This window comes from Camelus dromedarius, chromosome 10 (assembly GCF_036321535.1).
Source record: "Camelus dromedarius isolate mCamDro1 chromosome 10, mCamDro1.pat, whole genome shotgun sequence".
NCBI lineage: Eukaryota > Metazoa > Chordata > Mammalia > Artiodactyla > Camelidae > Camelus > Camelus dromedarius.
The window spans coordinates 60,067,671-60,082,884 of NC_087445.1; the positions used below are offsets into that span (position 1 = coordinate 60,067,671).

At 39.7% G+C, this 15,214-nt stretch overlaps 1 protein-coding gene across 3 annotated transcripts in view; it reads right to left on the reverse strand.

Annotated features, from left to right (window-relative positions):
* Positions 1 to 14,169, reverse strand: part of ZFP37 (ZFP37 zinc finger protein) — a 37,576-nt gene extending 23,407 nt beyond the window's left edge. For 2 of the 3 annotated variants that reach the window (XM_064490424.1, XM_064490423.1), the window contains exons 1-4: positions 14,020 to 14,169; positions 10,524 to 10,650; positions 10,080 to 10,217; positions 5,458 to 5,594 (exon numbers count right to left, since the gene is read on the reverse strand). In XM_064490424.1, the coding sequence (XP_064346494.1) occupies positions 5,458 to 5,594; positions 10,080 to 10,217; positions 10,524 to 10,650; positions 14,020 to 14,151 (534 nt within the window). In that variant the 5' untranslated portion in view covers positions 14,152 to 14,169. Of the gene's footprint in view, positions 1 to 2,773; positions 5,595 to 10,079; positions 10,218 to 10,523; positions 10,651 to 14,019 lie in introns of those variants that run through there. The other variant, XM_031450214.2, reaches the window with a different exon arrangement.
* Positions 14,170 to 15,214: the final 1,045 nt, after the last annotated feature.

Below are 15,214 nucleotides of genomic sequence, written 5' to 3' on the forward strand. Positions count from 1 at the left end.
TTTTTATCTTTAGGTTCCACAGCTTGTCTAGGATGTGCCTAATCATAGTTTTCTTCCCATTTATCCTGCTTGGAGTTCACCGAGATTCTCAATTCAGTACGTTTATTTCATCTACCAAACTTGAGGAAATGTCAACCATTATATCTTCAAATATTTTATATGTCCCATTCTCTCCTCACTCTCCTTTTGGGACGTCATCTACAAATATGCAAGACTTTTTTTTTTAAATTAAATAAATGTCAAGGTTAATGTATTTTCATCATTTTCTCTCGCTTGTTTGATCATTTCTACTGATCTATTTCAAGTTCAATGATTCCTCTATAATTACATTCTGCTCATAAACATATCCTGTGAATTTTAAATTTCAGACATTGTATTTTTCAGTTCTAGAAAGCTCTTTTGGTTTTTCTTTGTAGTTTCTATTTCTTTGCTTGAGTTAAAAATCTTAACATTCATTGTGAACATATTTTATTTTATTAATCATAGTTATATTAGCTACACTGACACCTTCATCTGCTTACTCCAGTTTCTGTGTTGATGGTCTGTTTTCATGAAATGGGATCACATTTTCCTGATTATTTGAATGTCAAGTAAATTTTCTTGTATCCTAGATATCATGAATGATAAGTTGTGGCAATTCTGGATTCCATTATATTCCTTGGAGGAGTGTTAATGTTTTTGCTCTATCAAATAATTAACATGGTTGAACTCAAACTTTAAACTTTGTCTCTAGGGCAGCAGCACAAATGAAAGCTCAGTTCAAAAGACAAAAGGGTTAGGAGTCTGTACCATACATGCATGGTTCAAGGGTCAGCCAGAGATTGGGCAGAGCTTATTCACATAATTTGGGTTTCTCGCTATTGGAATCTCTCTTTTGGGGCATTCTCCTCTCACTTTCCTGTAGTTGTTGTTGCCCTGAACTCAGTCATGTGGTTTTTCATGTTAAAAAACCTGCACGTTTTCTCTCAAATTATCCCCTGCTACCACACCAACTTCTATCTTATGAGGGTGTCATACTTTATTTAATCAGTTAACTGGCAACTTATGTTTTATCCAATTTCTCTGTATTCTGTAATAATAATAGGACATTCTAATTATGTATCATAGAATACATTCCTGGAAGTGAGACTGCAAGACATTTTAAAGATCTGATATATACTCTCAGATTTACATTTAAATCGGTTGTACAAACTTGACAACCAAAATCAGTGTATGAGAAATCTTGTTTTCTACGTCTCTTGCAAACCTAATTATTTTTAAAATCTTGATTTAATAGAAATTTTTCTTATTTTTCCTCTTCTGTATGTCAGAGGAGATCAGTATCTTTCTCTCTTTTCTCATAACCTCAGATTCTAAAAGATATGTGTCTGGAATGCTCTTCCATCATATAGACACACAACTTGCTTCTTTTCTCACTCTTTAAGTCTTTGCTTGTGTCACCACCTAAGTGAGCCTAAGCTTAGTCGACCACCGCTACTGCTATATTTAAAACTGCATTATCTTCCAATTGAAATCCCCTTCCCTGCTTTGTTTTTTGCCATACCACTTGCCACCCTTGTTATAACCTACATTTTAATTACAGTGGACCCCTGTAAGGTTGAACTGTGCAGGTCCAATTACACATGGATTTTTTTCAATAAAAATATTCAGTACTGCACAGTTCATGGTTGGTTGACTCCTCAGATGTGGAATCACAGATATGGAGGGCCGACTATAGAACTTAAGTGTCCACAGATCTGTGGCCGGTCCTGGAACCAATCCCCTGTAGATAAGGGGTGACTTATTTAGATTTATTGCCTGTATTCCACTCTAGAATTATGCTCTCCAAGGAAAAGCTTTCTTTTCTTGTTGTTTCATTGACTGCTACATCTCTAGGACTTAGTGCTCAACATATAGTAGATGATCAATATTACTTGAATAAATAAATGTTTTAAAACTCTTAATAATTTACTTTATGGATGTATGCCCCTTCCTCTTCTTTATATTAAAGAAATATCCAGGAACATTTGTAAATGTTTTCAAAATTTATGTAAACAATTATTCAGATAAGTGATTCTCAAAATGTGGTCCCCACACCAGCCATATCAGCATTCTCTGGGAATTTCTTTAAAATGCAAATTCTCAGGCCCCACCACAGACTTACTAAATCAGAAACCATGTGGGTGGGACCCATTTCTAAAGACTGTTTTCACAAGACCTCCAGGCATATTTGGTGCATGCTAAAGCTTGTGTGTCATTGATTTAGACTCACCTATGTAGATCTATTTTCTTTCATTGTTCACCTCCAGTCATTTTTAGACATCATTTCCTCATTCATTGATGCTAAATTTGAATTCATTTCTTACTGCATAGATGGCTTTTAGCATTCACTTCTACTGTTTAGGCATACCTATATTCTTGACTGTTCCAGGTGTGGCTACGGGTTCTCCAAGAGGTGTATGAAATTTAATCTAATCATAACGTGCAACTGTTTTATTCTTCTAAAAAGTGCAGATTTTCTACAGCTCTGGACAGTGATGATTCATTCTGTGCACAGTGCAGACTTTCATTGGGTAAAAAATTACTAATGGCAATAGCTTCCACAGTTCATTTTCTTCCCCTGAGAGTAAATAAGTTACTTGATAACAAGGGCATAATATCCATGAGTTGATCTTTCAATGCATTCATGTGCACATGTGCACACACACACACACACACACAAGTTCCATTCTAAGTATTTATACCTTTTAATTCTCCAAAATGAGGTCAGAAAGGCAGGCACTGAAATGGGAAATATTTGCAAAGATGGCATTTAATCACATATTTGTTCAGAAGCAATGACCATGAACAAGGTCTGCTATTGGGCAAGAACAGGAAGTAGTGCCATTTGTTGCAATACATCTGAAATCCCAGAGTGAGGTATTCATGTATAAGCACTTTGGATATGAAACAAAATGGAGTGATTATTCAGAAAATCACTTTCATTCAACTGCAATCACAATTCATCATCAATCTTTAAAAATATGGCGAACTGAAGAAACATGGTGCTGAGTTTTAGCTGTAATTCATTATTTTAATGAAAGAACATATTTGAAAGGAAAAGCCTTTGTGAATTCATTATCAAATTTAACAACATATGCTCATTTAGGAACAGACATAAAGTTTTACTTTGTCAAACAACATTGTGGAGTGGGTTCAATGAAAATGTTCATTAGTGTTGATTTATACATATTAAAAGGATCTTAATTCTGAAAATAATATATGTACATTATTTAAAAATTTAAGCAGTATACAATAAAAAGGAGATTTCCCTCCTATTGCAGACCCCATTCCTGAACTCCTGCACCCAATGGCAATCACTCAGTTTCTTCTGTGTTTTTTCAAACCAATCTATTCCCATACAAATATATGTACACACACACACACACACACACACACACACACACACACCCTTTTGTAAACAAGTTGGAACATACTATACACATAGTTGAGAAACCTGCTTTTTTCACTCAACAATATATCTTGGATAGCATTCCCTACTAGCACCTGTGTGTCTTCAGCTGCTTTATATTTCTCTTAATTTTATGTTAATATTTTTTACATAAATAATAACTCTTTTATAAAGTTTTCTGCTGATGTAGAAACTAGCAAAGACATTGAGAAAGAGCTGTGTGATAGCATCAAGGATGAAACTCATACCAGTGGTCACACACATTTACACACGGCAATAAAGAGATACGCAAATTCAGTTCTCCTGTATGATGCTTAAGTACACAACACTCAAGCAACTTGGGAACTTTGTCGGCAGATGTAATTTGTTTCTCTAGTGCTCTGATTACTCAATTTATTAACAATTTTAAAAGCTTTATATTTCAATCTGAACATATAGATCATTTATAATAATTATTTTTAAAACAATATTTTCTATAAAAGGTTTAGTATCATTTAAACTCTCCATCCATTTCCTCTATGTGAAGATTCATTTTCAAATTCTCTCACGTGTAATGAGGTGTGACTTCTTGTTAAAGGCTTTCTAACATCCTTTAAATTCAGAATACTTCTAAAGTTACATAAACTCTTTAGTTCAGATTTCCCACACTAACTTCACGCATGCGATTTCTCTTCTGAATGCATTTTCACATGTTTGGTAAGGGATGCATTTTGTTTGAAGGCTTTTCCACATTCATTACATTCATAGGGTTTCTCTCCAGTGTGGGATCTCTGATGTATAACAAGCTGTGACTTTGCATTGAAGGCTTTTCCACATTCATTGCATTCATAGGGTTTCTCCCCAGTGTGAGTCCTCTGATGCACAATGAGGTGTGACTTTTGGCTAAACGCCTTCCCACATTCATTACATTCATAGGGCTTCTCCCCACTATGAACTCTCTGATGTTGAGTAAGGCCTTCAATTTGTTTGAAGGCCTTCCCACACTGATTACACTCAAAGGGACTTTCACCTGTATGAGTTCTCATATGGTAAGTAAGAGATGAACTATGTCCAAAGGCTTTTCCACATTCATTACACTTGTAGGGTTTCTCCTTAGTATGAGTTCTTTGATGTATAATGAGATGTGACTTCTTGCTGAAAGCTTTCCCACAATCATTACATTCAAAGGGTTTCTCACCTGTATGAATTCTCATATGTTTGGTAAGGGATGAGCTATACTTAAAGGCTTTTCCACATTCATTACATTCATATGGAATTTCACCTGTATGCGTTCTCACATGTTCCGTAAGAGATGAGTTATACCTAAAGGACTTTCCACACTCCTTACACTCATAGGGCTTCTCGCCTGTATGAGATCTCACATGTTGAATAAGGTTTGAGCTATGTCTGAAGGTTTTCCCACATTCAGTACATTCATATGGCTTTTCCCCAGTATGAACTCTCAGATGGTCAGTGAGGGCATGTTTATGACTGTGGGCTTTGCCACACTGAATACATTCATATGGTTTCTCTCCAGTGTGAGTTCTCTGATGTACAACAAGGTGTGATTTTTGGCTGAAGGCTATCCCACATTCATTACACTCATAAGGTTTCTCCCCAGTATGAATTCTCTGATGATCAACAAGTCCTTGCTTATGGCTGAGAACCTTCCCACATTCATTGCATTCATACAGTTTCACTTTAGCCTGAGCTTTATCATGCTTAACAGGAGATGAGCTATGGCTTGATGATTTTTCCTGTTTTTCTCCAGATTGAATTATGTCCAATTTAGTATGTTTTTTGCCAGTTTGAATTTTGTTAGGCCCATTAGACAAGTTATGATTGGATAATTTCTCATGTTTTTTTCCAGTTTGATTTTTGTCTTTCTTTGTACCAGATAAGCTTTGGCTGAATGATTTCCTGCGCTTTTTAGCTACATCAGGTTTCTTTTCTGCATAGTTTCTTATATGACCAGGTAAGTCTAAATTCTTTCCAGGAGAATCAAATTTAAGAAGCTCTTTTTTTGAAGAAACATGTTTTGTACTCACCTTGTTTTCCCCCAGTGAACTGCATTCATTGCCTTTTTCCTCAGTCAGAGTTTTTTGTTTGCATGCAACTTTCCTAAGGAGTTTGTTTTGAGATTCCTGGTAGTTCTTTAGGTGGTCATCATCTTGCTGGACTTCTCCTAAAATGGAATTCAATGAGACACTCTTGTGAGTCTTCACACTCTCATAATTTGGAATATAGCTTATAAAGAAATGTCCTGTTGTGGAGTTTAATCTTTATTCAAGCCTAGTATCCTAAAGTGAATCAAATATCAAGTGCAAATTTCCCTGTCCTTTGGACTTGAGGGGGAAAATGCTGTAATAAAAACAAGAAAAGAAAATTGGCAATACTGATTAGAAAAAGCTTTAGCTGTTGATAAACACGAACTTGCATCCTGGGATAGAAGATGTAACACACGCAAGGAGCAGTGAATAAAAATAGATGAAGTTAAAAGAGCTTGTGATTGAGGTTGACATTTTCGGGGTCTCTCTTCAGCCCAAGCTGCCCAGCTTTAATCACTGCCAATCCACCCATAGTATTTGGCTCCCACAGCCTGTACCACATTGATCCAACTCTCCATGGTCATAGTTGGAGACAGCTGGCTCAAGCCAAGATGTCCAATAGGAGTCTGCCTCCTAAAAACTTAGACTCTAGTTAGTCTCTCCTGGGTGCTAAATTTAAAAATGATATAAGACAAATACTATAAAGTCATATTTTCCCTGCATAAATAGAAAGTTCATCAGTACAAAGAACGAAGCATACATCCACAGAAAAGCAAAGATGTTAGATCATGTGTCCTCAAAGAGACCATTAGCATAACCCGAATTCCAGTGGCTTCCCAGGCCTGGTTCTAGTCTCCAGCTCAAGCATGTGCCCTTTAGCTACAAGAGGACTTATAATAAATTCCTCCATTTACTTAGGATAACTCAAGTAAAACTTTCTTATTGCTCCCTCAAGATCCAAAATAGAGAAAAACAAGGTAAGTCAAGTCCACCAAAGAATACCACCCAGCTTTCAGGTGACTGAGGGATTTAGCAGGATATGATGATGTTCCACTGCATTTTCTGCTGACACCCATGATCAATATAATAATGACCTTCCTGTACTAAAAACATCCCACAGTTTCTCTGAGTTCCCTGATGCTTTTACTATGTGATAAAACTCACAGTAATGAGACAGGCAAACTTTATGCCACTTGGATGTACAGGGCACATACACACTTGTTTTCTAACAGTTTGCTATGGTGCACACCTTCCTGTCAGGTCACTCTAATTGCTAATTATAAATTTTAAGCTAATTCTCCACTCCAAGTGATTGCTCACACACTTTCCTCCACATAGGATACAATTATACATTTTAAGATATCTTCTCAACCCATGCTTCGCTTCTCTGAGACCACCACTCACATTGACAGATGTAGGCAGCCATGTGTGCACTATACAATCCAACCTCTGTTTGAAAGCAATTGATTGGACAGTGGTAAACATCAGGCCCCAGCTAGTCCAACAATATTCTCTCTGCTAAGAACTTAAAATTAAAACTTGAAGACTTCTGCTAGCTAGATATGAACACTATATATGTAAAAACCTAAGAACTTAGGAGCTGGGACTACCATTTTGGGGGTGGCCTTTTTCAGCTATATACATGGGAGACTCAAAGAGAGAAGCAGCTATGAGTCCCCATGACCTCAGAAAGAAAGAGATAAAAAGTGAACAGTTGTCTTTGGTAGTAAAAGAACATTACATGGATAAAGTGAAAACTGGACTCAAACAGGAAACAGTAATGGTGCTTGAATACATACCTGGAAAATACTATTATTTTTATGGAGAACTTTTAAGAGATTAGTTCTCATGGAGAAAAGGTCAATTTTTATAAGTATACATAAGATAGTGGTACAAATATACTAGGAAGAAGTGGAGTTACCAGCTGCTTTTTCATTTAGGAAATTTTAAGTGACGCAAGCATCCTGGGAGAAAGAATGTAACAGGAATTTTTACGTAGCGAGACAAAGGCTGCCTCCCCCAAGGATGCTAGGGAGGAGGGAGGATCCCCTTCTGGGAGCAAAAGGGATCAAAACTCAAACCTTTCCCCTTGAGGTTTAACATTATAAGAACCTCTTATAATGATGGTTTGGGCTGATCCCAACTGACTGGACTGCAGGGAAAGACATAAAACACCACGAGAGAAATTCACCATGAGGGAGGGGAAGAGAATCTGAACTAGTGAACTGGTATAATAGCATAAGACTAAGGGAGAGTTGGGTTTGGTAGAGCATGTGATTAAGGCTGTAAGCTTGTCCTGAATCTGAGACAGTAACTAAAACACAAATTTTAAGCTAAAATGACTGTAACTTCAGAAACTAAAATATGAAGCTCACTAGACCCAGCAAATCATCAGATGAAATAGAACAGCCCTTCCTCGAAGAAACTCCAAGTGCAATACAAGAACCTGAAACAAGAATAGAGTCATCGTAGCAATGACAAAGGTGTATGTATTAAATGACTCAGGACTATGTTTCAGTTTTAATACCAAATATAAGCGAGAAAAGTTAAGATAGCCAAAACTGGAGCCACTAATGGATGGATCAAAAATTCTATGAAGTCTCTTCATTTGTCCCTTGAAGGACTGGTCCCTCTGGTCTCAAGATATTCACAGAGGTTTGGAAAATTCAGGGTCAGAGGAAACTTAAAAAGGTATTGTGAACATTCTGCTAATTTGGGGACTGTAGTGACATATAAAAACTGAATATTTTAATGTTTGGTGACAACATCTAAGATGAATTATTTTCTGAAAAAAAAAAAAGGGGGGGGATTTAACAAATCTACCTAAGAATTTGAGCAATTTAGGTGTGGAATGATATGAATCTGATTTGGGGGATACCAGTAAGAATGAGGGGGAAAAAATGAACCAGGAGCTGGTTCCATGAACCAGGTCCAGATGAATCAGGATAGTAAGAGGGAAGGCAGAGAGCAAAGATTCATGGGAACTCCATGGGAGATGGGCCTAAAATCTGACCCTGATAACAACAGGGAAGGTGAAAGCAAGCTTTAATTTACAAAGAAAGATACAGCTTTCAATTTCTGACACTCTGAGAATGAGCTGTCCTATAAGCAGGTAAAATAGAAGATAAAGGAATTGGAGATTTATCTGGATAAGATAAATTCATCTCGGAAATCACCAGTGTAGAATAAATAGCTTGTATTTGCACAATAGATTATTCCTTTGAGGGGAAATACAATAGAAAAAGAGAACAGACAGTAGAAGACAAAACCTTAGGGACACTTCAGCAAAGTGAAAAGGAAGAGAATCTGGTGAAATAAATGATAAAGAAACACTTAAAGGTTAAAATCAGATTCAAGTGGCAAAACTCAAGCTAATGAGCAAGAATTTCAGGCTGATCAAAATTATTACAATCTGCACTGGAAGATAAGCAGGGATGAAAAGTCGGAAAGTTAGTTAAAAGGCATGAATTCTGTGGGATTTGACTGCAGGAGTTAGGGAGAAAGTGGAAAGAATGATGGTGCTATAGACTACAGGTCCAGAGCATCTCAGAGTGAAAGGGTGGAAATGGAAAGCAATGAGGGCAGAAGCATCATGCCAAGAGATTTAGAAAGAGGACAGATTTAAGAACACCTGAGCACCTAAGGGGAGAAATTTGATACTATGGGGTCTCAAGGTGTGGGTGGATGAAGGGAGAAAAACTGAGGACATTAGGAAAAGGGAGAATAATTTTTACAAGCACTGCTTTAGAGAGGTAAGCAGGAATGGGATTAGCTAAGAGAAGAGCTAAGAGGGTTCACTGCTTTTTCTCAAAATTGAGCAATAGAGAGGATGGCTATATGGAAGGGTCAGTTGGGCATCTGATGGTCTGGTACCCAAGGTTAGAGCCCTGTTTTTCACCTTTTTTCTTACCACAACCTGAGTGGTATGGCAGACTGTATTACTGTTCCCTGTGGAAAGATTACACCTCCCAGCCCCACTGCATAGCCATTTGAATCTTCCCTTTGAAAGGATTATGCATTCTTACCCAGCTGAATTTGGGAGTGGCCAGATGATCCCATCTCTGACCAACCAACCATGAAAATGTAAGCAGAAGGAGATATCTACCACACCCAGTGATTTCAAAGTCATCATGTAGTCATCAAGTTCCACCCCCTCTTCTTTCCCTCTGTAATGAGACCATAATTTGCCAAATAGGGACTGCTCTTTCAATGTAGGTCTAAAAGATAATGTGGAAAAGGGCTGCAGTTTAAGCAAGAAACAAACATTTCTTGTTTGTAGGCCACTAAGATTTTGGGGTCATTCCTTCATGGGGATAACTTAGCCCAAACTGACTGATACAAGTGGTATACGCAAACTCCCATAAGTAACACTGGTTCATGACTATAGTGACCTTCATATGAGAACCTCTCATGTGGACAGGTTCACAGAAGGAAGAAATATTAGAATCTCCAAGGTTAGAGAATCTTTGTAATTTGAACTCCTCTTCCTCTAGGAGATTTTGATATTTTTCTACTGCTATTTCCTGATCAAGAAAGAAGGGTCTTGAGTCTTTAAGAGGAATTGAAGAATAAATTATTCTTTGAAGAATTCCAAAGTTACCACCAAGAAACCAGGAACGTACTTCCGCTGGCTCCTATTTGCTTGGGTCTTGCTGTTTCACTCAGACCACCTCGTTTGGGGCTTTTCCCCTTCCCCAACCACAGCTCTTCTCCTTTTTCCAACTTGCAGATCATGTCTGGTTTGAGAGCTTGATACCCTACTTACGAGAAACAGTGGAAATCGAGTGTTAGAACAACAAACATCCCAGAAATCAAGCACTAACATTTGCGCTACAGTGGTTTTAAAGGATGAAAGAACACGGCTTCTGAAATTTCACAGTGCAGATGCCCACGTACCCCATCTGAGCAGACCTTCCATTCTACAGGCAGAGGCACAAGTATTCTGCCTAGTACCTAAAAAGGATGAAAATGCTCTGACTATAAAAATCAAGGATAAACTTACCAAGGACTTGGGAGAGAAGGTATCACAGTAGGTACATTCTGACTTACGAAGAAATTGCCCTTACCCATCGAGGCTAGGTTGCTGTAATTCTCCAGCATCACATCCTTGTACAGGCTCCTCTGAGCAGGATCTAGTTGCTCCCATTCCTTCTTGGTAAAGGCCATAGTCACGTCTTTGAATGTTACCGATCCCTGTAATAGCATATTTCTAGTTCAGTCTACTGTTATCCACATTTGTGAGAGAGTTGTACAAGATAATTATGGCTTGTTTTCACCTTGACCATTCAATGTTGATCATGTCACAAAGGGTGCTTATTTTTCACCCAATTTTGCATTTTTATTTTTGAGAAAGAAAAATCATATTAAGAAATGTCCCTGTTATGGACTGAATGTTTGTGTCCCCCATAAATTCGCTGTTGAAACCTTGTGATGAGCTGTGTGATAAGCCACTCAGTCTATGGTTATTAAAAAAAAAACCAAAACTGTACGATTATAGGAAAGACAATTACCAAAAAAAAGCAAGAAAAAAGAAAAGAAAAGAAACAAAATCAGTCTTCATCTTTTCTTCTATAACAAAAGACTATGTAGTAGTGTTTACAGAGTTCTGAGGTAGAAGAATTGAGACCCTTGATTTTTATAATCAGTCAAAAAAAAATCTATGTTTGGAAGCAAAAATAAGGTATTTTAGGCATGTAAGGATACAGAAAATATATCATCTATGTACTTTAAAAATAAAGAGAAGGAGGGAGGGAGAAACCTTGGGATGCGGTGGGAGGAGGAGGAGAAAGAGAAGAAGAAAAGGAATGACTTTTAAAAGAAAGAAAATTGGATCAGAATGAAGATTTCAAGATTAGGAAAGACCAAATACAAGAAAGCTATGAATAATAAAACCAGTAAAATGTCTAGTTACATCCAAGTAACTTGGTGATGTTCTTGTGCAATTATTATAAAAGTATCCTTAAAATCAAGAGGTTTGATGTCAGAAAAATAAGGAAAAACATAACTGGTGGGGGAGAAATTAAAGCATGTTAAAATTCTCCTCATTTGGCAGCTATTAGAGAATTTTGAAACAAATAAATATACATTCAAATACATTTGTTTAACATTTAAAGATCACCCATTATATCCACAGACCACCAGTCAATTAGCTGTGTATGTCACCAGTCTCTATCTTTACAAACTTCTAGTCACTGACTCCTGTAACCCGCCTCATCACTGGCCGCCCAGTCACTGAGTATGGCCCTCCCTAATCCCTAAATCTGTAATTCCAAAATGATTGATCTCAGCAAACTTCCCAATCACTAACAGCAACAGATCTCCCCAATCACTTGGCCCCACAGACACTCCAATCACATATTCCTACAGGTTCCTCAACTATTGATACCAGTGGAACACAGCAATCTCTCCCTCTGATATGACTCCAAATCTTATCAATCCCCAATCACTGACAGCAAGAGAGCTCTCAAACAGTGGCTTTACAGAAACTCAAATCACCACCAGTAAACCCACTACACCCTCACCCTCTCTAGCCATTCCCCTTGCCTGCTTGCTCTGTCTCCTAAGGATTCTGCTCCTTTACGGTGGCCCCCAGCAGGGGTTGTCTGCCTGCCCTCATCAACGACCCATGTACCTCAGGGTCTGAAGACGAGGTAAATGATTACTTTCAACCATTTTTCAATCATCCTTCAAAAACCCCTCTCTTGTTTATGGAGTATTACCAGGCTTTAACCCTTTAACCGTCTGGTTTTTTGTTTCACTAGAAGGATTCAGCATATGGTTGTGCTCACAGCTATGGTTTAGTACAGCAAAAGAATACAAAGCAAATCAGCGAAAGAAAAAGGTACATGAGGTGACGTCCAGAAGAAACCAGGCACAAGTCTCCAAGAGTCCTCTCCTGGTAAAGTCACACAGTACATACTTAATTGTCCAGAAATGAGTTATGACAACACACGTGAAATGTTATTTGTTTGTTTGTTTTTTTTTACCAGGGAAGCTCATTAGAGACTCAGTGCCCAAGGTGTTGGTCATCTTGGCTGGTCATCTAGGTACTCTCTGCCCAGCACCTACAAAAATCCCAGATTCCCAGAAGAAAATCAGGTGTTCAGCATAAACGACACTGTTTATATAGTTTAGGCACAGGAAGCCACTTTCATAATTTCTGAAAATGGTAGGAACCCTCCTAAAACCTAAGTTCTCAGATGTTGGTGGAAGGTCAACCTTGCAAGCAGCCCTTTCTAAGGATAGCTATCTCAGGGCTCTTATGTCAACCTTTCTGCGCAATCATCCTGCCTCATTCACTGAAAACTTTAGCACCAGATTCGTTTTCACCACAGCTCCTGAACTATTTCTACATCAATGTAGAAAAGACTTTCAACAACCTGACCTCTCCTGTCCTGACTCCAACAATTTTTCTTCTACCCGGACTCAGCCACCTCCTCATCACCAAATCACTCCTTACTTTCTCCAGTACTTTCATGCAAATAATACTCCAAACTCATTGGGTCCTCTGATCCATTGATCCTAACCACTTTTTCTCAATCTTCCATTGCCACACAGCCTTACTTTTCTTCTATCTTGTTCAGATTCCCTGTCCTATACCATACACACTCCCATTGAAAACATCTTTAACTTTATTGCCCTTCTTCTTCTCCACTGTACTTACCTAGAAAAATTTCAACCTTGGTCAAACCCACTCTCCTATTAATCTCTGCCCAGACCTCTCCTAAGTTCTAGAGTCATATATCTAACAATTACTCAACATCTCTACTTGGACACGTAATGGGCATCTTGACATGGGCCAATCAGAATCACTGTCATCCACCCTGGCTTCCTTTTAATCCACCAAATCTGGTCTTCTCCAACTCAGCCCTTTCTCAGAAAACGAAATCTATCCAGTTTCTCAGGCCAAAGGTCTAGATGTAAAAAATCTTGATTCTTCTCTTCTTTCTTGCTCTGTATCAATTCATCAGGAAATCCTATTGGTTCATCTCCAGATGTATTCCAAATCAGATTTTTCATTTCACTGCTACAATCCTATTCTAAACCATCGTCATGTCTTCCCTTTATTGCAGTAAACTACTTACTAACTGACTTCCCTGCACCACTGCACACAGACAGGAACAATCCAGTCTCCCTCTACCACAGGCACCGTAATTGCTGGCTCCCATAGACATTCCCTACTGCGACCCCCAAAACCCTCCCCAACCTCTGATACACCACAAACCCCCCACTGATCCCCATAGCCTTCCAAACTCTTTTGTTTGACTTTTCAGTGACTGCGACAGACCGGCTCTCCCCAAGCACTGTCACAGCAGATCTCTCAAACACAGACTTCTTTAAACTGTCGCTTACCCCACAGACCTCCCGCCCCGCTAGCACTACCCCACAGATCCTGCAGGACGCCAGCCACCCCCACTCCCCCGCAAAAGGCGCTCCAGCATCGACTCCAATTCCCAAATCACCTACCTTCACAGACTACAGTTACCCTCCGGTCACTGACGCCCGATTAGACTGCATTGGACCACGAGACGCCTCCCCACCCCACGCCACCATCGCGCTCACCGCGGCGCTGCCCCCGGGCTCCGACACAGCCATCTCCGGGGGACGCCCGGCCTCTTCGGCCGTCCCTGCACTCCTCCTCCGGCCCACGGTCTCTGGCTTTGTCAGGATAAGCGCGCAAGCAGAGGCGGACATGGCGGCCGCCCGCAGCGCGCCCTCAGCCCGTCCGGCAGCCGCGATGGCGGCGCCCTCAGGTATCCGCGCTGGGCGCGGCCATCTTGGCCGCGGCGCCGCCGTACAGCGGAGACCCGTCCCTCCCGGCGGGTTCCAAGGCTCGGGAGCCGGGCTTCCTTACAGGGTCTTTTCCGTGGTGAGATGCGAGAGGGCAGAAACCCGGCTCGGTATACTCACTGCAGGTTCCCTCACTGTGCCTGACACCCCAGCCCCCGCGGTCAGAGGTTGCACCACTTGAGCACAGAACTTGGAGTTGCTTTTCCCAGTCAGTGCACCCAGCTGCGGAGAAATCGGGAATCTCACTGCCTACCGCGGACTCCAGAGAGCTGGGTTGAGAGAAATTGGGAGGAAGGAGATAAAGCCCGACAGGGCCAGTTGCTGTTGTTTTATAGAGGGAAAACGCTAATCTTTGAAATATATGTCTTTCCATTTGTGGTATGAGAAAAAATGAAGCAGCAGGTTAACTGAACACATCACTCCTAAGTGAGAACCCGAGTTTGATGGTGATACTTCAGCTAAATAATCAAGCAATTGGAACAGAAATCATTTCTCAAGGGGCCATTTCATGTATCAGCTTCATTCACGTAACAATTATTTGTTGGGCTTTTCTACTACGTGCAGACTAGGTTGCTTGGGTTTGCTAGGTCATGGGGAAGGAGTGGAGATTCAGACACAGCCTTTGTTTGCCGTTGCAGAATTTCCAATGGAGCAGAGGGCTGGTGAAGTTATCCCAAATATGTTGTTCTTTTTTCCAGAATCAAACATACCCTGCACATTCCACTTACATGTGGAAAAAAAATCAACAAACAAATTTGAAGTTCTCATTGGCTTTATTAAACGATTCATGAATGGGGCAGCATCCCACCTAGCAAGCAGAAAGGCCATCTGAGGAGCTGTACAAAATGGTGGGGTTTTAAAGGTAGATAGGCATTGGGACAGGAGAGTCAAAAACAAAACAAAGGATTATTTCAGGCAAGGCCATTTTCCTTTGAGGAAGAAAGAGGGGTGTCCTCAGTCCCAGCAA